The sequence below is a fragment of the Chiloscyllium punctatum genome, chromosome 2 (assembly GCF_047496795.1).
Source record: "Chiloscyllium punctatum isolate Juve2018m chromosome 2, sChiPun1.3, whole genome shotgun sequence".
Lineage (NCBI taxonomy): Eukaryota > Metazoa > Chordata > Chondrichthyes > Orectolobiformes > Hemiscylliidae > Chiloscyllium > Chiloscyllium punctatum.
In genome coordinates, this window is record NC_092740.1 from 420,219 (window position 1) to 446,980 (window position 26,762).

Genomic DNA, 26,762 nt, shown 5'->3' on the forward strand with positions numbered 1-26,762 from the left:
ATGTTCATTATTCTGAAAAATATAACTAAGATATCTCATTTGAACTTCAGACCTTAGTGCTGTAATCATGCATTAGATTCTTACTGTCATTCCATGCTTAAGGATAAGCTTCATGAGATCCTCCTCTATTGTGGCCAAGAAGGTCTCACTTGGATGCTCCATCAACGGAACGACCAATTCCAAAATCTTTGCCACATTGCAGATGACAAGGAAGTCGCTTTGTGTCTGAAAATGGGTAAATATAATAGACAAAGTCATGAATGTTATAAGCAAGACCATTTGGCTTATAGCTTTTATGCTGGCTCTCAAAGCAGTATACCCAGTCTAACGGCATCTGAATTCTTGGATTGGTATATAAAGCAGAAATAGATTACTCAGCCAAAACAGCCTGTCGAAACTCATCCTTTTAAGAGACTGGCAACAAACATCATAGGAATTTTATAGATGTAATGGGAATCAAGAATGGAGTTGCATGCATCCAGGGGAAATGCAGAGCATTCCATCACACTCCTGATTTTTGCCTAGTAAACACCATACAAGCTTTGGGGAGTCAGAACCTGAGTTACTTGTCATTGAATTCCCAGCCCTTACCTATTCCAACAGCCACAGGATTTATATATTTGGTCTGTCCAGTTTCTGGTCAAGGTAACACCCCAGGATGTTAAAAGTGGGAATTCAGTGATGATAATGCTACTGAAGGTCATTTGCTACTTTCTAAGCTCAAGCCTGAATAATGTCCAGGTCTTGTAGCATTTGGACATGGACATGTATGAGACATTGTTAAGACCACATTTGGAGTACTGCATACAATTCTGGTTGCCATGCAATAGCAAGGATGTAATTAAATTGGAAAAGGGGCGAAAAAGATTTTGAGAATGTTATCAAATCTGGAAGGTTTGAGTTAGGAGGAAGTTGAACTGAACATAGAACGGTACAGAACAGTACAGGCCCTTCGGTCCACAATGTTGTGCCAAGCATTTATCTTAATCTAAGATCAACCTAACCTACACCCCTCAATTTACTACCGCCCATATGCTTGTCCAGCAGTTGCTTCAATGTCCCTAATGTTTGTGACTCTACCATCACCGTTGGAAGTGCATTCCATGCACGCATCACTCTCTGCGTAAAGAATCTACCTCTGACATCCGGCCTATACCTTCCTCCAATCACCTTAAAATTATGCCTCCTCACACTAGCCATTTCTGCCTGGGGGTGGGGGGGCGGTCCCTGGCTATCTGCTCTATCTATGCCTCTCTATCTATTACCTTGTATACCTCTATCAAGTCACCTCTCTGCCTCCTCCTCTCCAGTGCGAAACACCCAAGCTCACTCAACCTCTCTTCATAAGACAAGCTCTCCAATCCCAGCAGCATTTTGGTAAATCTCCTCTGCACCCTCTCTAAAGTATCTAGATCCTTCTCCTAATGAGGCGACTAGAACGGGATACAATACGTATTCCAAATCTGGTCTAATCAGGTTTTTATAGAGCTGCAGCAAAACCTCGTGGCTCTTAAACTCAATCCCCCCTGTTAATGAAAGTCAAAATACCATACGCCTTTTTAAAACCCTATCAACTTGAGTGGCAACTTTGAGAGATCTATGTATGTGGTCCCCAAGATCACACTGTTCCTCCACACTGCCAAGAATCCGGTCCTTAATCCTGTATTCAGCATTCAAATTTGACCTTCCAAAACGAATCACTTTGAACAACATCATTTTCAAATTAAATGGAAACTTCTATTCTACAGTGGTCATATTCCCTAAACGTTCTTTTACAACAAGGTTATTAATTGGCCCTTTCTGATTTGCATAATGCCACATTCAAAGTAATCTGTGTCCTTGTTGATTCCTCAATGTATTACTTTGAAAATGATCTTGAACACATTTAGGGGAAGATGATGGCCCTCGTGGTATAATCACTACACGATTAATCCAGAAATTCAGCTGATGTTGTGAGAACCTGGCAGGTGGTGGAATTTGAATTCAGTAATAATCTGGAATTAAGAATCCACTGATGACTGTGAAACTATTGTTGATTTTTAGAAAAACCCATCTGGTTCAGAAACCCACTACCACTCGCTGTCTTCTTTCGGTCAGCCAATTGTGTATCCAGAAAGCCAATTTCCCTGTATCCCATACCTCCTAACTTTCTGAATCAGCCTACTGTGGAGAACCTTATCAAATGCCATACTGAAATCCAAATGCACCATATCCACTGCTCGACCGTCATCAACTTGTCTCGTTACATCCTCAAAGAACTGAATAAGGCTTGAGAGGCATGACCTACTCCTCACAAAGCCATGCTGGCTATCTTTAATCAAAGCTGAAAGTGTGTTGCTGGAAAAGCGCAGGTCAGGCAGCATCCAAGGAGCAGGAGAATCGACGTTTTGGCCATAAACCCTTCTTCAGGGCTCATGCCCGAAACATCGATTCTCCTGTTCCTTGGATGCTGCCTGACCTGCTGCGCTTTTCCAGCAACACATTTTCAGCTCTGATCTCCAGCATCTGCAGTCCTCCCTTTCTCCTATCTTTAATCAAAGGGAACCTCAATTATCCGAATGAGACGGGAGGGCACTATTTCGTTCAGATAATCGATTATTTGGTTAATTGATTAACTGCCTTTCCTCTCGGGTTCAGAGTTTTTAAAGTCTGCTCTCTGTGCGGGAGACTGCAGAAGCATGCAAGACCCTGCCCTCATCTAAACCCCCCCCCCCCCCCCCACCAAACCCGTCAGACACTGCCTCCCCCCGTGCCCCCTCTCCGGGGCAGCCAGACTGTACAGCAACAACAAGACTGCTGCTGCAGCTGCCTTTGTGGGGTAAGTCCCCAAATAGCGCATACGCGCACACACTTCTTACTGCAACTTTTTAACAGATTCCATGTTTACCCTGTAGGACAATGTTGGTCAGATTATCTGGGGAAGGGGGAGGGAGGGGTCCCCTCTGTAGAACTCCAGGGAAAGTGTGGGAGAGAGAGCGAGAGCAAAAAGAGAAAGAAAGAAAGAGAGAGAGAGAGAGAGAGAGAGAGAGAGAGAGAGAGTGTGAGTGAGTGAGTGAGAGAGCACGAGAGAGAGAACGCAAAAGGTCAGTCATTTGGAGATGGTGCCTGTTTAATCACTGTTGGAAGCACGTCTTTGATGCAATGTTTCTATCTGGACCTCAAGATCTCCTTCGGATAAATCGGTATTCAGATAACCGAGGTTTCTCTGTAGTCATAAATCCTTTCCCTCAGGATCTTTTCCAGTACTTTGCTTACCACAGATGTTAAGACTGACTGGTCTGTAATTCCCAGGCATTTCCTTTTTTTGAACAAAGGAGCAACATTCACCTCCCTCCAATCATCTGGTACTACTCCGCAGAGAATGAGGATGTAAAGATCATTGCCAGAGGTGCAGCAATCTCATTCCTCACTTCCTGTACTAGCCCTGGGGACTTATCTATCTTGATGCTTCCCAGAATTGTCAGTACATCCACTTTCTTAATATCAATCTGTTCACGCCTATTAACCTGGGTCCATGGTGTTCTCACAATCAACTAGATCCCCCTCTCTAGTGAATACTGAGGCAAAAAAAATCTCATTTAGGGCATCCCCTATCTCTTCAGACTCCAGGTAAAAGTTCCCTCCACTATCCCTGATCAGTCCTACCCTCTAAGTGATCAATCTCTTATTCCTGAGTTTGCCCTAATCCTCCCCGCCAAGGTTTTTACATGACTCCTCTTAATTCTCCTCAGTCCATTTTTGGGTTCTTTCCTAGCTAACCTGTAATCCTCTAAAGCGGTGACAGAGCCTTGCTTCCTCAACCTTGAGTAAGCATCCTTCTTCCTCTTGTCGTGAAGCTTCGCTGGTCATCTAAGGCTATTTCACATCATTCCTTGCCTGCCTCTGTGGGACAAAGTTATCTAACACTTGCAACAAGTGCTCCTTAAACAGCCTCCACATTTCTTTCGTGCATTTCCCAAAGAACGACTGTTCCCAATTTATACTCCACAGCTCCTGTCTAATAGCAGTATAAGTTCCCTCCCCGATTAAATACCTTCCCATACTGTCTGCTTCTATCTGACTCCATGGCTATGGTAAAGGTGAGGCAGTTTTGGTCACTGGGTTGAGTGAAATAGGGGTTGATAGGAAGGGTGAGGGCAGTAACAATTTAAAAATACTATATATGAATGCACGAAGTATTGGAAATAAGATGGATGAGCTTGAGACTCTTTTGGAAATTGGCAGCTACGACATTGTGGGGATAACTGAGACGTGGCTTCAAGTGGACAGAGCCTGGGAAATGAATATTCAAGCCTATACGTGCTATCATAAGGACAGACTGACAGGCCCTGTTGGCAAAGGATGATATTCAGTCCGTTGCGCGGGGGGGGGGGGGGGAGTATAGCTAGAATCAGGGGATGTAGAGTCAGTATGGATAGAGCTGAGAAATTCTAAGGGTAGAAAGACCCTCTTGGGAGTTACCTACAGGCCCCCAAACAGTAGTATGGATATAAGGTGTAAGTTGAATAAGGAACTGAAATTGGCCTGTCGCAAAGATGTTACTACAGTTGTTATGGGGGAATTTCAACATGCAGGTAGACTGGGAGAATCAGGATGGTTTTGGACCTCAAGAGAGACTTTGTGGAGTGCCTCTGAGATGGATTCTTAGAACCGCTGGTGCTGGAGCCTACCAGGGAGAAGGCAATTCTGGATCTGATTGTTTAACGAACCAGAATTGATCAGGGACCTCAAAGTGAAGGAGCCATTAGGAGGTAGTGACCATAATACAATAAGCTTCAATCTGCAATTTGAAAGGGAGAGGGTACAATCGGTAGTGACAATATTTCAGTTGAATAAAGGAAACCATGGAGCTATGAGGGAGGAGCTGGCCAAAGTTCAATGGTGCAATACCTTAGCAGGGATGACAGTGGAGGAACAATGGCAGATATTTCTGTGTATAATGCAGAAGATGCAGGATCAGTTCATTCCAAAAAGGAAGAAAGATCCTATGAGGAGGCAGGGGTGGCCGTGGCTGACGAGGGAAGTTAAGAAACACAAAGTCAAAAGAGAAAAAGTATAACATAGCAAAGATAAGGGGAAAACAGAGGACTGGGAAGCTTTTAAAGAACAACAGAGAATTACTAAGAAGGAAATACACAGAAAAAAATGAGGTACGAAGGTAAACTGGCCAATAATATAAAGGAGGATAGTAAAAGCTTTTTTAGGTATGTGTAAGGCAAAAAAATGGTTAAGACTAAAATTGGGCTCTTGAAGACAGAAACGGGAATATATTACGGGGAACAAAGAAATGGCAGAAGAATTGAATTGGTACTTCACATCTGTGTTCACAGGGGAAGACACAAGCAACCTCCCAGAGGTAATAGTGGCTGAAGGACCTGAACTGAATGGAATTTATATTTGCCAGGAATTGGTGTTGGAGAGACTGTTAGGTCTGAAGGTTGATAAGTCCCCAGGGCCTGATAGTCTACATCCCAGGGTACTAAAGGAGGTGGCTCTAGAAATTGTGGATGCATCGGTGATTATTTTCCAAAGTTCGATAGATTCAGGATCAGTTCCTGCAGATTGGAGGGTTGCTAATGTTGTACCACTTTTTAAGAAAGGTGGGAGAGAGAAAACAGGAAATTATAGACCAGTTAGTCTGACCTCAGTGGTGGGAAAGATGCTGGAGTCAATTATAAAGGATGAAATTACGACACGTCTGGATAGCAGTAACAGGATAGGTCAGTGTCAGCATGGATTTATGAAGGGGAAATCATGCTTGACTAATCTTCTGGAATTTTTTGAGGATGTAACTCTGAAGATGGACAAGGGAGATCCAGTGGATGTAGTGTACCTGGACTTTCAGAAAGCTTTTGATAAAGTCCCACATAGGAGGTTAGTGAGCAAAATTAGGGCGCATGGTATTGGGGGCAAAGTACTGACTTGGATTGAAAATTGGTTGGCTGACAGGAAACAAAGAGTAGTGATAAACGGCTCCCTTTCGGAATGGCAGGCGGTGACCAGTGGGGTATCACAGGGATCAGTGCTGGGACCGCAGCTTTTTACAATATATATTAATGACGTAGAAGATGGTGTTAATAGTAACATTAGCAAATTTGCTGATGATACAAAGCTGGGTGGCAGGGTGAAATGTGAGGAGGATGTTAGGAGATTACAGGGTGACCTGGACAGGTTAGGCGAGTGGACAGATGCATGGCAGATGCAGTTTAATGTGGATAAATGTATGGTTATCTACTTTGGTGGCAAGAACAGGAAGGCAGATTACTACCTAAATGGAGTCAAGTTAGGTAAAGGGGCAGTACAAAGAGATCGGAGTGTTCTTGTACACCTGTCAATGAAGGCAAGCATGCAGGTACAGCAGGTAGTGAAGAAGGCTAATAGCATGCTGGCCTTAATAACAAGAGGGATTGAGTATAGAAGCAAAGAGGTTCTTCTGCAGCTGTACAGGGCCCTGGTGAGACCGCACCTGGAATATTGTGTGCAGTTCTGGTCTCCAAATTTGAGGAAAGATATTCTGGCTATTGAGGGAGTGCAGCGTAGGTTCACGAGGTCAATTCCTGGAATGGCGGGACTATCTTATGTTGAAAGATTGGAGCGACTGGGTTTGTATACCCTTGAGTTTCGAAGACTGAGAGGGGATCTGATTGAGACGTATAAGATTATTAAAGGATTGGACACTCTGGAGGCAGGAAACATGTTTCTGCTGGTGAGTGAGTCCCGAAACAGAGGGACTTTTTCCCTTTGGAGTACAGGATGCTGAAAGGTGACCTTATAAGAGGTTTATAATCATGGGAGGCATGGATAAGGTGAAGAACCAGGATCTTTTCCCAGGATAGAAAAGTTCAAAACCATAGGTTTAAGGTGAGAGGGGCAAGATTTAGAAGGGAACCAAAGTGCAACTTTTTCACACAGAAGGCAACTATAGATATCAATAAACACTGGTCAGGACAGCAGTGCCTACATCGTGTGAATGAATAATCAGGTCTAATTGAACGTCTGGACAGATTGACTGGTATTCATGATTTTCAGTATCAACAGATCATGGAGTGGTTATAGCACTGGAGACCTTTAGGCCCATTGATTCTGTTGCCTCTTTGCAATAACAATATAGTTCATCCTACTCCCTGTCCTTACAGCTTTTCAAATATATGCCAGAGGAAGTGCTAGAAGCAGGTACAATTACATTTAAAAGACATTCTAACAGGTATGTGGATAGGAAAGGTTAAGAGGGATATGGGCCAAATGTTGGCAAATGTTGGAAAAGCTGGTCGACATAGTCAAGTTGGGCTGAAGAGCCTGTTTCCATGCTGCATGACTCGATGTCTCTCTATGTATCTACAACTGCTTCAGTACCATCACTGAATATTCTCACTTCGGACTCGTGAACTGGATGGACGCAAGAGCAGGAATAAATAGTAAGCAAGCGGTAGCAGACATTTAAAGATTTAATTCACAACTCTCAAAATACAATCTCGTGAGAAGGAAAGATTCTAAAAGGACATAGTCTCAGAATAAATGCATTAGCTTAAGCCTGAGGGCATCAGTCTAATGTTAGAGGGGAACGAATAAAAGGGAACCAGAGGGGCAACTTCTATTTTTTTTTACACAGAAGGTGGTACTCAGATGGAATGAGTTGCCAGCAGAAGTGTTGAGGTGGGTACATTAATAACATTTAAAAGACATTGGACAAATACAAGGATTAGAAGGAAATGAGCCAAATCAAGGGAAATTGGTTAGCGTGGATGGACATTTTGGTCAGCATGGACCAATTTGGGCCAAAAGGGCCGTCTCTGTGCTGTAGGACTATATGACTGAGAGGAGGAGAAATTTCTTCTCTCAAATGGTTGTCTCTTTGGAACTCCTTGCCACAGGGAGTTATGGAGGCAGATTCCTTTGTGTATATTTAAGGTAGAGACAGATTCTCAATTAGTAGTGGAGAGGGCAGGAAGTAGGAAATGTCAGATCAGCTGTGATCCTACTGAATGGCACAGCAAGATTGGAGGGGCTAAATAGCCGACTCCTGTGCCTATTTCTTATGAATTTATGAAGTAGTTGAAGATGGTAGGCCCTAAGACAGTACCCTCAGGAACTTGAAATGTCCTACAGTTCATATGAGTGACATTCAACAACCATAACCATCGTCCTTTGTGCCAAGTATGACTGCTGCTATGGGAGAGAATTGCCCCATTCCCTCCCCCAAGTCCCAGCAACTCCAATTTTGTTGGGGCTCCTTTTGCCACAATTTGTCAATGTGGCTTTGAGGTCTAGATTCTGGTAAAATCCTAAAGGATTGTAAAACTGCCAGTGTAACATTCTTATTAAGGGAGGGAAGGAAACAAAAGGCAGGAAATGCATGACCAGTTAGCTTAACACAGATTTTGGGGAAAATGTCAGAGTCTATAATAAAGGATGTAATAACAGAGCATTTAGAAATATATAATTTTATCAAGCAGAGTCAACATTACTTCGTAACAGGGAAATCAGGTCAAACAAAGTTACTAGAATTCTTTGAGGTTGTAACATGCACGTTAGATAAAAAGGAAGCAGCTGATATATTATATTTGGGGTGTTTGATATGGTACCACAAATTAGGAAATTTAATAAGGTCAGAGCCAATCTGTTGGAAGGAATACATTAGCATGGATAGAGAATTGGCTAACGAATAGAAGACAGAAGGTGTTGTCAAGTGAGGCATTTTCAGGATGGCAACCTGGAACTAATAGTGTAACAGGAATCAGTGCTGAGACAATTATTTATTATACATATTCATGACTAAGTTGAGCAAAGTGAATTCATTAGAGACACACTATGATAAATATAAGTGAGAAGGCAAGTGGTGAGGATGACAGTCTGCAGAGAAATATAGACAGGTTAATTAAGTGGGCAAAAAACTTGGCAAATGGGATATAGTGGGAGGAAATGAGAGGTTATGCACTTTGGCACGAAGAAGAGGAGTTGAATATTATTTAAATGGAGAAATAATGCAGAAAGGTTCAGAACAAAGGCCTTTGGGAGTCCTCAACCATGAGCTACAGAATAACTTCTCAAAATTAGAAAAAAAACAAACTGCACCCTAACCAATGATTTATTTAGAACAGAGCAACATTTTAGAATAATGAACAATCTCCTCTTGAGATAAATTGTATTAAAAAGGAAGCAATGTCTAATTTATCACCCCTCTAACAGAATATTGCAGGATGAACATTACATCCAGCTGCCTGCAGCATTCGCTTAAATAAGACCATGAAACCATAAGGAGATAGGAGCAGATTTAGGCTATTTGGCCCATCAGGTCTGCTCTGCCATTTGATCGTGGTTAGTATGTTTCTTATTCCTATTCTCTTGTCTTCTCCTGGTAACAAAAGAACAAAGACACGGCACAGGAACAGGTTTTTCGGCCCTCCAAAACTGCGCCAATCCAGATCCTCTATCTAAACCTGCCCCCCATTTGCTAAAGATCTGTATTCCTTTGCTCCCTGCCCATTCAGGTGTCTGTCTGGATACATCTTAAATGACGCTATATCGTTCCAGTCTCTACCACCTCCACTGGCAATACCTTCCAGGCCCTCACCATCCTCTGCGTAAAGAACTTTCCATGCATATCTCCCCAAAACCTATCCCCTCTCACTATGACCTCGTGACTCCTAGTAATTGAGTTGCGCACTCTGGGAAAAAGTTCCTTGCTATCCACTTTGTCTATACCCTTCATGATTTTGTAGACCTCAAATCAGGTCCCCCCTCAACCTCAGTCTTTCTAATGAAAATAATCCTAATCTACTCAACCGCTCTTCATAGCTAGTGCCCCCCATACCAGGTACCATCCTGGTGAACCTCCTCTGCACTCTCTCAAAAGCATCCACATCCTTTTGGTAATGTGGTGACCAGAACTGTACGCAGTATTCCAAATGTGGCCGAACCAAAGTCCTGTACAACTGTAACATGACTACCAACTCTTGTACTCAATACCCCATCCAATGAAGGGAAGCATGCTGCATGCCTTTTTGAATACTTTACTGACCTGCATTACCATCTTTAGGGAACACTGGACCTGAGTACCCAGGTCTCTGTACGTCAACTTTTCCCATTTACTGCATCGTTCACTCTTGAAGTACATCTTCCAAAATGCATCACCTCACCTTTGCCAGAATTGAACACCATCTGCCATTTCTCTGCCCATCTCTCCAGTCTATCTATATTCTGCTGTATGCTCTGACAGTTCCCTTCATTATCTGCTACTCCACCAATCTTGGTTGTCATCTGCAAACTTGCTAATCAGGCAACCGATACCTTCCTCCAAATCATTTACATATATCACAAACAACAGTGGTTCCAGACGGATTCCTTGGAACACCATTTTGAGAAACTCTCTTCCACTACTACTGTCTCCTGTTGCCCAGTCAGTTCTCTATCCATCTAGCTAGAACACTCTGGATCCCATGTGACCTCACCTTCTCCATCAGCCTACTATGGGGAACGTTATCAACCTCCTTACTAAAGTCCATGTATATGACATCTACATCCCTTCCCTCATTAACCAACTTTGTCATCTCCTCAAATAATTCTACTAGATTGCTAAGACATGACCTTCCCCGCACAAAACCATGCTGCCCATTTCTGATAAGCCCATTTTCTTCCAAATGGAACTAGATCCTATCCCTCAGTACCTTCTCCAGCAGTTTCCCTATCACTGACTTCAGGCTTACCAGTCTATAATTACCTGGAGTATCCCTGTAACCCTTCTTAAACAAGGAGACAGCATTAGCTATTGTCCAGTCATCTGGGACCTCACCAGTGTTCAAAGAGCCTGCAAAGATATCTGTTAAAAGCCCCAGCTATTTCCTCTCTCGCTTCCCTCAGTAACCTGGGGTAGATCCCGTCTGTATCTGGGGACTTGTCTACCTTAATGCCTTTTAGAATACCCAAAACTTCCTCTCTGCTTATGCTGACTTGCCCTCGAGTTATCAAGCATCTATCCCTAACCTCAAAATCCATCATGTCCCTCTCCTCGGTGAATACTGATGCAAAGTATTCATTAAGAATCTTACCCATTTTCTCTGACTCTATGCATAACTCTGTCCTCGAGTGGGCCAACCCTTTCTCTAGTTACCCTCTTGCTCCTTATGTATGACAAAAAGGCTTTGGGATTTTCCTTAACCCTGTTTGCTAAAGATATCTCATGACCCTTTTTAATTCCTAGTTTCAGATTGGTCCTACATTCCTGACATTTTTCCAAAGCTTTGTTGGTCTTCAATAGCCTAGACCTTATGTACACATCCTTTTTCCTCTTAGCTAGTCTCAATTTCATCCATGGTTCCCCCAACCTTGTCATTTTGATCCCTCATTTTCACAGCAATAACACCTCTCCTGAACTCTAATCAATTGCTCTTTAAAAGCTTATCGGATATGGATTTCCCTTTAAACAGCTGCTCACAATCTACATTTTCCAGCTCCTGCCTAATTTTGGTATAGTTGCCCTTTACTCAATTTAGCGCTCTTCCTTTAGGACCACTCTCAGCTTTGTCCATGAGTATTCTAAAACTCATGGAATTGTGATCACGATTCCCAAAGTAACCCCCTATGAAACATCAACCACCTAGCCGGGCTCATTTCCCAACAGCAGGTCTAGTATGGCCCCCTTCCCGAGTTGGGCTATTAATATACTGCTCTAGAAAACCCTCCTGGATGTTCCTTACAAACCCCTGGAACCCTTTAATAATCAAGAAGCTATCTCTGTCTTAAACACACTCAAAGACTTGGCCTCCACAGCATTCTGCATAAATGACCAGCTGAAGAAATTCCTTATGTCAATTGTAAAGGACTGTCCCTTCTTTAGTTGTACCCTCAGGTCCTCGTCTCTCCTACTGATGGAAACAGCTTCTACACATCCACTTTATCCTGGTCTCTAAGTATTCTGTACATTTCTAAGAGAGTTCCCCAACCATTCTACATTCCATTGAGTAATGATCCAGAGACCTCAGCCAATCCTCCTATGACAAGCCCTTCATCCCCAGGATGATTTTTGTAAACCTACTCCAATGTCAGTGCATTCTTCTCTAGACAGATTGCCTGGAATTGCTCACTATATTTCAAATGCGGTCTGACTATAACCTTATATAGCCTTAGCAGTATATTTCTGCTCTTGTACACTTGCCCTCTTTACATGAATGCTGACAGTGCATTTACCTTCCTAAATGCCAAAGGAACCTTCATAATCTACCTCAAACCCACCGACTCCCACAGCTACCTGAACTACATCTCCTCCCACCACCTTCTCTAAATCTACTTCAGATCCACCGACTCGCATAGATACCTGACTACACCTCATCCCACCCCTGCTCCTCCAAATCCACTTCAAACCCACCGACTCTCTCAGCTACTTGGACTACACCTCCTCCCACCTCGCCTCCAGTAAAAATGTTATCCCTTACTCCCAACTCCTCCAGGGTATCTGCTCCCAGGAGGAGCAATTCAACTCCAGAACATCCCAGATGGCCTCCTTTCAAGGACTGCAAATTTCCCCTCCCACATGGTTTGCAGTGCCCTCCAGTGCGTCTCCTCCACTTCCCTCACCTCTGCCCTTGAACCCCATCGCTCCGACCGTAACAAGGATAGAACCCTCACCCCACGCCATCCCGGTCCTCACTTTCTACACCACCAACCTCCGGATACAACAGATCATCCTCCGCCATTTCCGCCACCTACAGTCAGACCCCACCACTAGAGATATATTTCCTTCCCCACCCCCATCAGCATTCTGCAGAGACCATTCCCTCGTTACATCCATGCTCCCCTCCAACATACCCTCCAGTCCTAGCACCTTGTCTTACCACTGCAGGTGGTGCAAAACCTGTGCCCACACCCTCTCCCTCACCTCCATCCAAGGCCCCAAAGGATCGCTCCACATCTGGCACAGATTTTCCTACACATCCAAACACCTCATCTACTGTGTCTGTTGCTCTTGATCTGGTCTCCTCCACATGGGGGAGACAGAACGCCAACACACGGACTGTTTCAAAGAACATCTCTGGGATACACGCACCAAACAAATGTCACTGCCCCGTGGCTGAACACTTCAACTTCCTCTCCCACACCCACCAAGGGCATACAAATCCTGAGCCGCCTCCACCACCATATCCTAGCTACCCGATGCCTGGAGAAAGTACACCTCATCTTCCACCTTGAGACCTTCCAATCACACTGTATCAATGTTGATTTCACCAGATTCCTCATCTCCCTTCCCCTTACCCCACCTCATCCCAGATCCAACCCTCCAACTCAGTACTGCCCTCTTGAAATATTCCACCTGTCCATCTTCATTCCCACCTATCCACTCCATCCATCATCACCTCATCTCTGCATCTACCTTGCACTTTCCCGACTACCTGCCCCCCGCCACCCCAGGCTCACAACTCCCACCTATTTATCAGGCCATTTCTCCCAATCTGCAACTCCCCCCACCAACTTCCTGATGAAGGGCTTATGCCTGAAACATTGATTCTGCTTCTCCTAGGATGCTGCCTGACTGGCTATTACTGCACTTTTCAGTGACGATGCTAAATTAACCTGCATATTAACCTTAAGAGAATCCTGAACTTACTCTCAAGTCACCTTGTGCTTCAGATTTCCTAAGTACTTCTGTAGAGATTGGAACAAGATCAATCAGGTGCACCTTATAGGAGGAGTTCCCTGACTGGGGCTGTTACCCTCTCCAAACAGGGAGCCTTGGCTGACAGATATAAACAGAAATTTTTCTTCAGAATCCCTACAATGTGGAAACAGATCATTCAACCCAAAAAGTCCACACCAACTCTCTGAAGAGCATCCCACCCAGGCTCACCCCTACCCTATCTTTTCCCAAGGCAAATTCACATAACCTACATATCCCTGGAAACAATGGGCAATTTAGCATGACCAATTTACTTAATACACATCTTTGAACAGTGGGAGAAAATCAATGCAGACACAGGGAGAACGTGCAAACTCCACAGACAGACACTCGGACTGGAATTGAACCCGGGTCCCTGGTGCTATGAGGCACCACTGAATCACCATGCTGCTGAGTGCCAGGCATTCTGTTCATTCTAGGAGCTGACACTAAACTAGCTAGCTCAGTGTTTTGTACTATGCATATGTAAATAAAGGTTGACTTGGGGACAGGATACCAGCCTTCATGGAGTTATTTCAGCTTGCAGAAAATAGTCTTCACCTCCATTCTTCAAACAAAAGTGCATAACCTCAATTTTCAACACTGTATTCAATCTGCTACTCCTTTGCTCACTCTCCTAACATCCTCAATGCGACATTAATCTTTGTGACATGTCCAAACTTAGCAACAATGATCTCAGTCCTTGTCCAGATTGTTAATGTATAAGATAGATAGTTGCAGTCTCAACACTGACCCCTGTGGAACTCCACTTTTCACCAACTGCAATCCCAAAAAGGATTCCTCTTCCTTATAAATTATATTACAAGTCCAAAACCAAGTAGTGCATGTACCACAAAGGAATCTAAAGCACCGCAACCTTATGGGTGAATTTTGTACCAATAACAGTTATTTTGTACACACTCCTAAATGCATCAAATTAATAATACTCTAGATTTATACAAAATGGTTTGGAACGACTGAACACGAGGTTGCGAAATCCAAAAGCCATACTCACATTGCACTTTGTGGTAAGATACGGCTGAAGGGTCATTGCATGTTTTACCATGAGATGAGGCTGGATTTTGCTGAACAGGTATAATGTAATTAAACAAGCCACGAGACAATTTGTATTCATGCCTTTACTATCCGAATCTGCGGGGATACAATAAAAGAGTTAATACTGGAAATCAGAGCACCTTATGCCCACTAAGCTTATAATTTTGTTAGAGTCATCATTCAATCAAAATTATTTCAGCAGAAAGTTTGGTTGCAGAGTTTTGGTACCACTGTCTGAGAAACAGAATTTCTTTTGAAAAAGGTTAACTTTCCATTCATGAAATGTAAAACGACACAAAGATATGAATCCCAGACTGAGTGGGAATTTGGGAGGGCATTGTAGAGGGAGCTATATGCTGTACCTGTCAGAAGCACAGAGCTGTACAGTATGGAAACAGACCCTTCAGTCCAACTTGTCCATACCGACCAGATATCCTAAATTAATCTTGCTCCATTTGTCAGCATGCGGCTTATATTGCTCTAAACCATTTGTATTCATAAACCCATCTAGATGCCTTTTAAATACTGTAATTGTACCAGCCTCCACCACTTCCTTTGGCAGCTCATTCCATACACGTACCATCTCTCGGTGTGAAAAAAGGTGCCCCCTAGGTCTTTTTTAAATCTTTCCCTTTTAGTTTTGGACTGCCCCCATCCTGGGGAAAAGACCTTGGCTATTCACCCTATCCATGCCCCTTATGGTTTGATAGACCTCCAGAAGGTCACATGCCCTGGGAGTGTTTGATGAAGACAGTATAGAGCAAGCTTTACTGTGCGCGCTACATTTGCCCTATAAGTGTTGCATGGGACATGTAGAGAAAGTTGTGTACAATGCTGTGTAGGATATGTGACAGGACATCCCGTATCTTATACTGAATGGACAAATGCCAAGTAGTAGATATGGGAGAAGGATATCAGAGAGAATAGATCTGATTGAAATATGGGGGAGAAGTCACTGTGTTAAAAAGGATTGCTATGAAGAGAGGATGAGTAGATTATTTTCATTAGAAAGACAGAGGTTGAGGGGGGACCTGATTGAGGTCTACAAAATCATGAAGGGTATAGACAGGGTAGCTAGCAAGAAGCTTTGCCCCAGAGAGGGTAATCAATTACGAGCTCAAGGTGGAAGGGGGGGTGGGGGGGGTGGGGGTGGAGGGGGAGATGTGCGTGGAAAGTTCTTTACACAGACAGAGGTGGTTGCCTGGAACGCGTCGTCAGCAGAGGTGAAAGAGACAGCCATAATAGCATCATTTAAGATATATCTGGACAGATGCATGAATGGGCAGGGAGCAGAGGGGTACAGATCCTTAGAAAATAGGTGACAGGTTTACATAGAGGACCGGAATTGGCACATGCTTGGTGGGCTGAAGGGCCTGTTCCTGTGCTGTGACAAGGGAGATTGATTTGCGAGAAGGAAACCAAATCAAAAGGACCCTGATGTATTCTGGGAGGTTGATGAGGGGTCTAGAAAAGGTGGATAATATGGTCAAGGGTCCTGTGAACCAGCAGTTTAGGACAAGAGTAGACATTTCAAAGGTTGTGATATGGAAGTCAAGCCAGAGATATGTAACAAAGCGGGAGGCAAGGACTGATTAGGAATAGTCAGCATAGCCTTGTGAATGGGAAATCGTGTCTCACAAACTTGATAAGAGTTTTTTTGATGATGGGACCAGCAAGATAGATGAGGTCAGAGCATTACAAGTTGTCTATATGGACTTTAGCAAGACCTTTGACAAGGTTATACATGGATAGTAGTTAGTACAGTTAGATCACATGGGACACAGGGAGAACTTCCCAATTAGATACAAAATCAGCTTGACGGTAGGAGACAAAGGGTGGAGTTTTTCATACTGGAGGCATGTGTCCAGCAGTTTTCCCAAAAGGCTCGATGTTGGGTCCACTGTTGTTTGTCATTTATACAAACAATTTGGATGAGAATATAGAAAGTTATAGAATCCCTATAGTGTGGAAACACACCTTTTGACCCAACAAGTCCACACTGACCCTCCGAACTGTAACCCTCCCAGTCCCATTCCCCTACTATTCTACATTATCCCAGACTAATGCACCTAACACACACATCCCTGAACAGTATGGGCAATTTAGCTTGGCCAATTGACCTGACTTGCATATCTTTGGATTGTGGGAGGAAACCCACACAGACATGGGAAAAATGTACAAACTCCTCACAGACAGTCACCCAAGGCAGCAATTGAACCCAGGTCCCTGGGAATGTGAGGCCACAGTGCTAATCACTGAGTCACCATTCTGCCCCTTAAAATTAATGGTGTAGAAGACAGTGAAGATGGTCAAAGAGTAAAATGGGATCTTGATCAATTGGGGCAAGGAGTGACAGATGGCATTTAATTTAGATAAATACGATGTAGAGCATTTTGGTAATGTGAACATGACAGGACATGCACAGTTAATGATAGGGCTCTGGGGAGTGTTGTTGAAATAGACACTAGGGTTCAAGTAGGCAAAAGTGAGGACTGCAGGTGCTAGAAATCAGTCTAGATTAGCATGGTGCTGGAAAAGCACAGCTCAGGCAGAATCAGAGGAGCAGGAAAATCGACGTTTCAGGCAAAAACGTTGATTTTCCTGCTCCTCGGATGCTGCCTGACCTGCCATGCTTTTCCAGCACTATCCTAATCTAGACTAGGGTTCAGGTACATAGTTCCTCGAAAGTGGCATCAGAGGTAGACAGGACAGTAAAGGCTGCATGTCCTTGGCATGCAGGGGGCAGAAAGGATTTACAAGGATGTTAGTGGGACTGGAGGATAAGTGTTATAAAGGAGGTTTGAATAGGCTGGGACTTTTTTTCCTCTTGTGTAGGAGGTTGAGGGGTGACCTTATGGAGGGTTATAAAATCATGAGGAGCACAGATAAGGTGAATAGGAAAGGTCTTTTCCCTATGGTTGGACAGTTCAAAGCTAGAGGGCATTTTAAAAAAAACGTGGAGGTGCTGGTGCTGGACTGGGGTGGACAAAGTCAGAAGTCACACGATACCAGGTTTTAGTCCAACAGGTTTATTTCAAATTGCAAGCTTTCAGAGCACTGCTCCTTTGTCCCTTCACCTGATTTAAAAAGGATCTGAGGGACAACTTTATCCACACAGAGGGTGGTGTGTATGTGGAATGACCCGCCAGAGGATGTGGTCTATTTGGATCGGTAAATGAACAGGAAAAGTTTAGAGGAATATGGGCCAAACTCAGGCAAATGGGACTAGTTTAGTTTGGTAAACCTGGTCAGCATGGATAAGTTGGACTGAACAGTCTGTTTTAGTGCTGTATAATTCTATGACAGTCGGATCAAAAAGAATGGAAATCCTTCCAGGAAACATTTATAAGGGATGATTTGCAAATAAAGCAATAAGTATATGAGAATATTCATTGCTGTATTAACACTAACTCTTACAACCAAGTACATCTCAAATTGAAACAACTTTCAATTAAAACTGTGCATTTCAACGTTCAGTACTGTACTGGCCATCAAATAACATCACCAAAACAACTGGCAAGTAAAAGGGCCAAAAATCAAGTCAACAGTCAGACACAAACACATCACGTAAAGAAAATGTCAACACAGAGGGCTTTGGGATTCATAAACAAATACTGAATACAAAAGCAGGGATATTATAATGAACCATGATAACGTTCAAGTTGGGCCATGACTAGGGTATTACTTGCAGTTCTGATCACCACACTTTAGGAAGAGGGGACAATTTGGAATGATTCCAAGAATGAGAGACTCAAACTATGAAGGTAGTTTGGGGAAACAAGGATTGTTTTCTTTAAAGTAAAGGAAATAGACAGGTGATTTAATAGATGGCATTAGATTACACAAGTTTTGATAAAGTAGAAAAAGTCTGATTAAGGTTCATAAACTTATTTGAAAATTTGGATTCAGAAGTGGAGAACTGGATGTAAAGCAGATTTTATTTGGTTTTCAATTCTATAAAGTTCTGAAGGTCATTTTGAACAGTGAGTTACCAAAAAGCATTTCCAAGAAATCATGTCACTTTAGATGACCAAATATCTAGCCATAGATAATAACGAGAGTGTTTGCTGATTTGAGGTTTCAAATCTCGAGAGTTGAGGGGAGGAGAGAGAAGGGGGTTTAGTCAGGTTCACTCCAAAAGAAGCCAAGTTCATTTGAACAGGAGCAGGTTGGTTCAAAGAGAAGATGTCTTTAACAGCAGAGGGTGGCATAGTGGCCCAGTGGTTAGCAGCACCAGGGATCTGGATTCGATTCCAGGTAACTGCGCAAACTCCACATAGACACTCTCCCAGTTTCCTGCCCAGGTCCAAAGGTGTGGAGGTTAGGTGGATTAGCCATGCAAAATATGGATTACAGGGATAATGTGGGGGAGTGAGTCTGGATGGGATGCTCTTCAGAAGGTCGGTGTGGATCCAAAGGGCCGAATGGCCTGTTTCCATGCTGTAGAAATTCTAATGATTCTACTACCAACAGTCCAAACAATCAGCACTGGCAGGAGGGGGAATGGAGAGAAGAGTTGTGAATTGCCAAAAATTAAGTCATAAACAGAAGGCTGTGAAAGTGTCAAACAGGAAAACATTCTACAAAGCTGTAGTGAAGTTATGAATCACATTAAGCAAATTATTTGAGTAAGCAACTTGTTGAATGATCTCCAATGACATATTAATAAAGAAAATTGTATCACACGAATGCAAAAATTTATCAAAAACTACTTAGAGCATGCAAGTAAAACAAAAGAGGTTTCGTGCAGTCACAGGGGTAACCTTTCAGTGAGGTTTGCATGTCAGATTGTTGTTAAGACAGAAGTGTTAAATCTTTATGACATCTGTAATGACTTCAAAAGGTCCTTGCAGAGTGTAACATCGTTTGGATTTTTCACTTAAGTAACAAACTTGTATATTGTTTTTGTTTCAAGTACGTTTACAGCCCCTTGTTAATGTATTCAGTGACTGACCTCCACAGTAAACAGTAAGAACAAACAAAATTTATGGTAGATCAAACATGGTCTCAACACAAAATATGACTTATTTAGTATTCATCAACTAAGGGGTGGTCTTTGAGGAAGCAATGATTGACTTCAACACTAAATTGGACAGGGACCGAAGGGAAATGAACTTTAAGCTCAGGGATATAGACAGGGTGGGAGAAAAGGGGAATCGACTGGATTACTCTCCAAAGAGTTGGCATGAAACACAATGGGCCAAAATGGTTTCCATCTGTGCCTCAATACCTCTATGACAGAACATTTAACAGGACTGACAAGTTATATTCCCATTTCATTCCTTTCCATTTACCTGCAAGGGATTCTTCATATTTCAGAATGTGCTCCACCAGATTATCCACTATCTGCACACAGGCCTTCTTCACAGGCTTGTATGAAGCATCTTCCTCAGACTTCAACAACTGAAAGAACACAGCAGAGTTCAGTTAAATAATTTGAAAAGATTTATCCTTATTTATACATAATTTGTGCTTCCTGACAACTAACCAATCCTTTATTCCGATCATCATGATATGCTGTGTGTTTTTCTCTTGTGTAGTAACCTTTGGTGTAGCACTTAATCAAGCTTTTAAAAATCCAAGTACACCACATGGGTGGGGTTTAATAATGGTATAGTGCTAATGTCAATGGACTAGTAATCGAGAAACCAAAGCTAATGCCGCGGTAACATAATTAAAATTCAATTCCATGATTGGATTTGAACCGAAAAATCCCTGCTGTGCTTTAGACAAGGAAATCTGTCATCTTTATCTAGCCTGGACTATATGCAACTCCAGGTCTGCAGCAATGTGGCTAACTCTCCACTGTGAAATAGCTAGCAAAATGCATTCCAACTCCTGTACACAATGCTCTGATCTATGAAGGCAAGTGTGCCAAACATCTTGTTCATCACCCTGTCTCCATGTGATGGCACTTTCAAGTAACTATATCCCTGCAACCCTCGGGTCCCTCTGTTCAACAATACCCCAAGGGACCTGCCATTAACTGTGCAAGTTCTGCTCTTTTTTAATTTGCAGAAACTATTTTTTATATTACTAGATTGCTTTACCATGAAAGCGGTTTTCCCTCCTTTTATTAAGAGCCATATTTTGACAGTTATTATCTGACGCCCTACCAGTAATGTCTAAACATACAAATCAGGAACAAAAAGAGGCCAGTCAGTCCCTTCAGCCTGCACCACCATTGAGACATAAGATAATCAGAGAGTTAGATAGGGTGTACAGTGACAGCTTTTTTACTTGGATGGTGATGGCTAGCACAAAGGGACACAGCTTTCAATTGAGGAGTGATAGATATAGGACAGATGTGAGAGGTAGTTTCTTTACTCAGAGAGCAGTAGGGGCATGGAACGGCCTACCTGCAACAGTAGTAGACTCATTAACTTCAAGACCATTTAAATAGCTACTGGATAAACATATGGATGAAAATGGAATAGTGTAGGATAGATAGGCTTCAGATTGGTTCCACAGTCGATGCAACATAGAGGAACAAAGAATATTATAGCACAGTACATGCCCTATGTTCTAAGTGGGGACTCTGCAAAAGAACTTGGACAGGCTAGGAAAGTGTCAAGTACGATATGGGAAAGTGTGAGGTTATGCTCTGGTAGGACAAATAGAGACGCAGACTACTTTCACAATGGGGAAAGACTTCAGAAATCCAAAGCACAAAGAGACTCTAGATTTTCAGTTAAACAATCTTGAATGTTGGCATTTACTTTAAGAGGACAAGAATACAAGAGCAGGGATAAATTGTGCAAGGCTCTGGTGAAACTGTATTCAGAATACTGAGCACAGATTTGGCCCCATTTTGAAGTAAAGATGTGCTGGCATTGGAGGGAGTCTAGAGGAGGTTTACAAAAATAATCCCAGGGATGAAGGCTTTGTCACATGAGGAGCTGTTGATGACTCTGGGTGTGTACTCAATAAAGTTGAGGGGGTTGGGGGGAGATCTTATTGAAACTGACAGAATACTAAGAAGCCCGGAGGTGATGCTTCCATTGGTAGGAGGGACTAGGACCTGAGGGCACAGCCTCAGAATGAAGGGAGGATGCTTTCGAACGGGGCAGACGACAAGGACGAGGCTTTCGAACGGGGACGAGGACAAGGCTTTAGAACGGGGAGGAGGACGAGGCAGAGGGTTAGAATGGGGAGGACGACGTGGCCGAGGCAGAGGGTTTAGAACGAGGTGGTGGATGAGGCCAAGGCTTTAGAACGGGGAGGAGGACAAGGACGAGGCCGAGGGTTTAGAACGGGGAGGACGACGAGGACGAGGAGGATGAGGCAGAGGCTGAGGCTTTAGAATGAGGAGGGGGAGGTGGACGGGGCCCAGGCTTTAGAACGGGGAGGGGGAGGAGGCCGGGGCTGAGGGTTGAGGACGAGGAGGAGGACGAGGAGGAGGAGGACGAGGAGGAGGAGGACGAGGAGGAGGAGGACGAGGAGGAGGAGGACGAGGAGGAGGAGGACGAGGACGAGGACGAGGAGGAGGACGAGGACGAGGACGAGGACGAGGACGAGGACGAGGACGAGGAGGAGGACGAGGAGGAGGAGGAGGAGGACGAGGAGGAGGAGGAGGACGAGGAGGAGGAGGAGGACGAGGAGGAGGACGAGGAGGAGGAGGACGAGGAGGAGGACGAGGAGGAGGACGAGGAATTCCTTCAGCCAGAGCATGGTGAATCTGTGGAACTCATTTCTGCAGCAGACTGTGGAGGCCAAGTCACTGAGTGAATTTGAGACCTAGATAGATAAGGGCAGTAAGGGAATCAAGGGTTACTGGCAGAAGGGAAACATGGACCTGGTTTAAGGAACAGATGTTACGTGTCTTTGACAGGTATGTCCCTGTCAGGTAAGGAGGAAGCGACAAGATAAGGTAACCGCGGTTTACTACAGAAATTGTATCTCTTGTTAAGCAGAAGAGGGAGGCTTATGTGATGTTGAGACAAGTTGTTTCAGATGAGGGGATGGAGAGTTACAGATTAACTAGGAAGGACTTAAAGAGAGAGTTAAGAGGAGCAAGGAGGGGACATGAGCAGTCATTAGCAGGTAGAATAAAGGAGAACCCTAAAGCTTTCTACAGATATGAGAGGAATAAAAGGATGACGAGGGTAGAATTGGGGCAAAGACAGAAGTGGGAAGTTGCGTGTGGACCCTGTGGAGATTGGAGAGGTGCTAAATGAATATTCCTCACCCATTTTCACTCAGGTTGACAGTGCTGTTAAGAAGGCATACAGTGTTTAGGTTTTATTGGTAGAGGGATTGAGTTCCTGAGCTGTAATGTCATGCTGCAACTATACAAAATGCTAGTGTGGCCTCACTTGGGATATCGTGTACAGTTCTGGTCGCCCCTTTACAGGAAGGATGTGGAAGCATTGGTAAAGGTGCAAAGGAGATTTGCCAGGATATTACCTGGTTTGAAGTGAAGGTCTTATGAGGAAAAGCTGAGGGACTTAGATCTGTTCTCATTGGAGAGAAGGCGGCTAAGAGGGGATTTAATAGAGAACATACAAGATGATTAGAGTATTTGATAGGGTGGACAGTGAGACTCTTTTCCCTAGGATGATGACATCTGCTTGTACAAGGGGGCATAGCTGTAAATTGAGGAGTGATAGATTTAAGACAGATGTCAGAGGCAGGTTCTTCACTCACTGTGGTAAGGGCATGGAATGCCCTGCTTGCCAATGTAGTTAACTTAGAAGCATTTAAACAGTCCTTGGATAAGCAGATGGATGACAATGGGAGAGTGTAGAGTGATGGGCTTAGATTAGTTTACAGGTCAGCGCAACACCAAGGGCCAAAGGGCCTGTTCTGCACTGTATTGTTTGATGTTCTAAGGCAGGAGAACGGGGATAAGAAAAATATCAGTCATGATTGTTTGGTGGAGCAAACTCAAATGGGTCAAATGCCTAAATCTGCTCCTGTGCCATATGGTCTACCATAAGCACTTCTAATCACCACAGTATATGAACAATTGTGATTGCATTCAAGGCAGTACTATGGCGTTTCTGGGATTGTCTGGGATTGAGCTTTTCAGGTACAAACAGAAGCTAGATGAGTTCAGGTTGTTTTCTTAGGGGCAGAGAAGTTTGACAGAGGACCTGATAGAGGCGTAGATGATTACTTTGGGTATGGACAGGTTGAATAGAAAACAAGTGGTGTCCCTTAGTCAAAATATTCATGACTAGGGGGCATAATTTTAAAATGAAAGGCAGAAAGGATTTGAGGAAAGCTTTTTTTTCTAACCAGAGGGTGTGGTAATCTGGAATGCACTTCCAGCATCTGCAGTCATTGTTTTTACCTCACCTGGAGAGTAGTTGAGGCAAGCAACCTCAGAACTCTTAATAAAGTACTTGGATGAGCATTGAAGCGTCATAACATTTAGGTCTTAAAGGCAATAAAGGTTACCCAAGCCAACAAAATCCACACGGGACTAAATAAAAGTTAAAATTAATTTACTCTTCATACAAGTTTTTCTTAATTAATCTATATTTCCCTACAAGATTACTAATTTTGACCTGAACCATTTCTGAAAGTTTCCGCAAGGTGAACCAAAGAAACTGAAGTCTTTGGTCTACTTCTCCTCCTTTCAGTCAGTAGACTTTGGCTGGCTGAGACATGTGCAAAACTGTTGACTCTTAGTTGTCCTCAGGACAATTAGGGAAGGCCAATAAATAGTGGCCTAGCCAGCAATGGCCACGATCCATGACTAAGTGAAAAACTGACTGTTACATCTGCTTAGCAATTCAATACAGTCGTGGCTATTCTGTAAGTGTTTTCAATTCTTCAATTTCACATTTCCATCTACATCCACCACCACACCCCCCCCCCACCCCAACATACCCCACCCCAACAGATAACCCTCGATCCTTCTAACAAGGATTAATCCACTTGTCTCACAAACATTCAATGACCAGCCTTCACTGTTGAGTTCCATGACCCTAAAAAAAAGCTAATCTTTTCCATAAAGGGCTGCCCTCTAGTTCTGAACTGACCCATAAATTTAAACATTCATTTTATATCCACCTTCTAGATTTGAATCAAGTCACCCCTCACTCTTCTAAATTCAAGCAAAAACAGGCCCAACCTGTCTGACATCATCAGACAACCCACTCATATTTCAAACTTACAAATTACAACAGGAAGAGCGCCTCATCTTTCGCCTAGGAACCCTCCAACCACAAGGGATGAACTCAGATTTCTCCAGTTTCCTCATTTCCCTTCCCCTCACCTTGTCTAAGTCAAATCCCTCAAACTCAGCACCGTCCTCCTAACCTGTCTGCCCCCACCCCCACTCCGGCCTATCACCCTCACCTTGACCTCCTTCCGCCTATCGCATTTCCAACTCCCCTCCCCCAAGTCCCTCCTCCCTACCTTTTATCTTAGCCTGCTGGACACACTTTCCTCATTCCTGAAGGGCTCATACCCGAAACGTCGATTCTCCTGCTCCTTGGATGCTGCCTGATCTGCTGCACTTTTCCAGCAACACATTTTCACCTTACAAATTACAACACCAGGTTATAGTTCAACAAGCTTATTTGGAAGCACTAGCTTTTGCAGTGTTGCTCCTTTATCAGGTGGTTGTGGAGTAGTATACAGAATTCATCTTTTAAAATGGGCATGTTAGTTTCAATTCTTTCATATGCAAATTCCGTAACTTTCTTAAAGTTTCCTTCTCAAGTGAACTTTAATAATAGGTGCCACATTGGCCTAATATGGCACCTACTGTTAAAGTTCACTTGAGATTGTAACTTTAAGTTCTGGGATTTACACATGAAAAGAACTGAAACCAACATGCCCATTCTAAAAGATGAGAGACTTACAAATAATCCAAGTCTTTTTCAATATATAATTTCAGTTTACATCACACTGTAAACTTTTGCTATAAATTCTGTGTCCTACGATCTTATGCTCCACAACCACCTGATAAAGGAGCAGCACTCTAAAAGATAGTGCTTCCAAATAAACTTAGAACAATACAGCGCAGAACAGGCCCTTCGGCCCTTGATGTTGCACCGACCTGTGAGCTATTCTCAGCTCGTCCCTTTACATTATCCCAAAATAATCCATGTGCTTATCTAAGGATTGTTTAAATCTCCCTAATGTGGCTGAGTTGACTATATTAGCAGGTAGGGCATTCCACACCCTTACCACACTCTGCGTAAAGAACTTTCATCTGACAGCTGTCTTAAATCTATCATTCCTCAATTTGTAGTTATGCCCTACAAATTGAGGGGTGATAGATTTATTGGACTTGTTGGACTATAACCTGGTGTGTGACTTTTAACCCTGTACACCCCAGTCCAACACCGGCACCTCCAAATCATATTCCAAACTGATTGGTCTGTATTTGCTGGGCATATCACTAATCACTTCTTTGAACAAGCATGTAAACATTTGAAATTCTCCAATCCTCTGCCAACACCTAAGTTTAAGGAAGATTTGAACAGTATTCATATTGAAACTGCTTTGTTTCAACCTCACCTTCAGGCCAGCATGTTAACCGTCCGATCAACATGTGGTATAAATTTCAAGGAATTATGCACCTGAACCTCTAGGTCCTTCTATCTTGCAACATATGCCAGGGCCCTACCATTAAATGCACAAGATCTCCCTCTCTTTCCTTTGCCAATATGCAATATCTCACATTTATTCAAATTAAACTCCATGTGCAACTCCTCAGCCCACTGATCCAATTTAACATCCTTTATAATTGTCCTAAATTTGGAATTTACAGACTTATTACAAACATGCATTTTTGATTTATACTGAAAATGGAACATGTAAATCCTCAGCTAACATCACCCGAGAAATACTAATGTAATTTACATACAATTAACACCCAGGCAGCATCCGAGGAGCAGGAAAATCGACGTTTCAGGCAAAAGACCTTCATTAGGAATATTCCTGAAGGGCTTTTGCCCAAAACGTCGATTTTCCTGCTCCTCGGATGATGCCTGAACTGCTGTGCTTTTCCAGCACCACTCTAATCTAGAATCTGGTTTCCAGCATCTGCAGTCCTTGTTTTTACCTAATTAACACCCAGCCACAGCCATAATAACCTGAA

The 26,762-nt window shown here is 43.3% G+C and overlaps 1 protein-coding gene across 6 annotated transcripts in view; it reads right to left on the reverse strand.

The window, feature by feature from the left end:
- The window catches only part of LOC140493806 (nipped-B-like protein), a 523,989-nt gene that overhangs the window by 119,990 nt on the left and 377,237 nt on the right, over window positions 1-26,762 (reverse strand). For all 6 annotated transcript variants that reach the window (XM_072592747.1, XM_072592718.1, XM_072592708.1 and 3 more), the window contains 3 exons: window positions 19,996-20,104; window positions 14,661-14,797; window positions 85-225 (listed from right to left, as the gene is read on the reverse strand). In XM_072592747.1, the coding sequence (XP_072448848.1) occupies window positions 85-225; window positions 14,661-14,797; window positions 19,996-20,104 (387 nt within the window). The remainder of the gene's footprint in view (window positions 1-84; window positions 226-14,660; window positions 14,798-19,995; window positions 20,105-26,762) is intronic.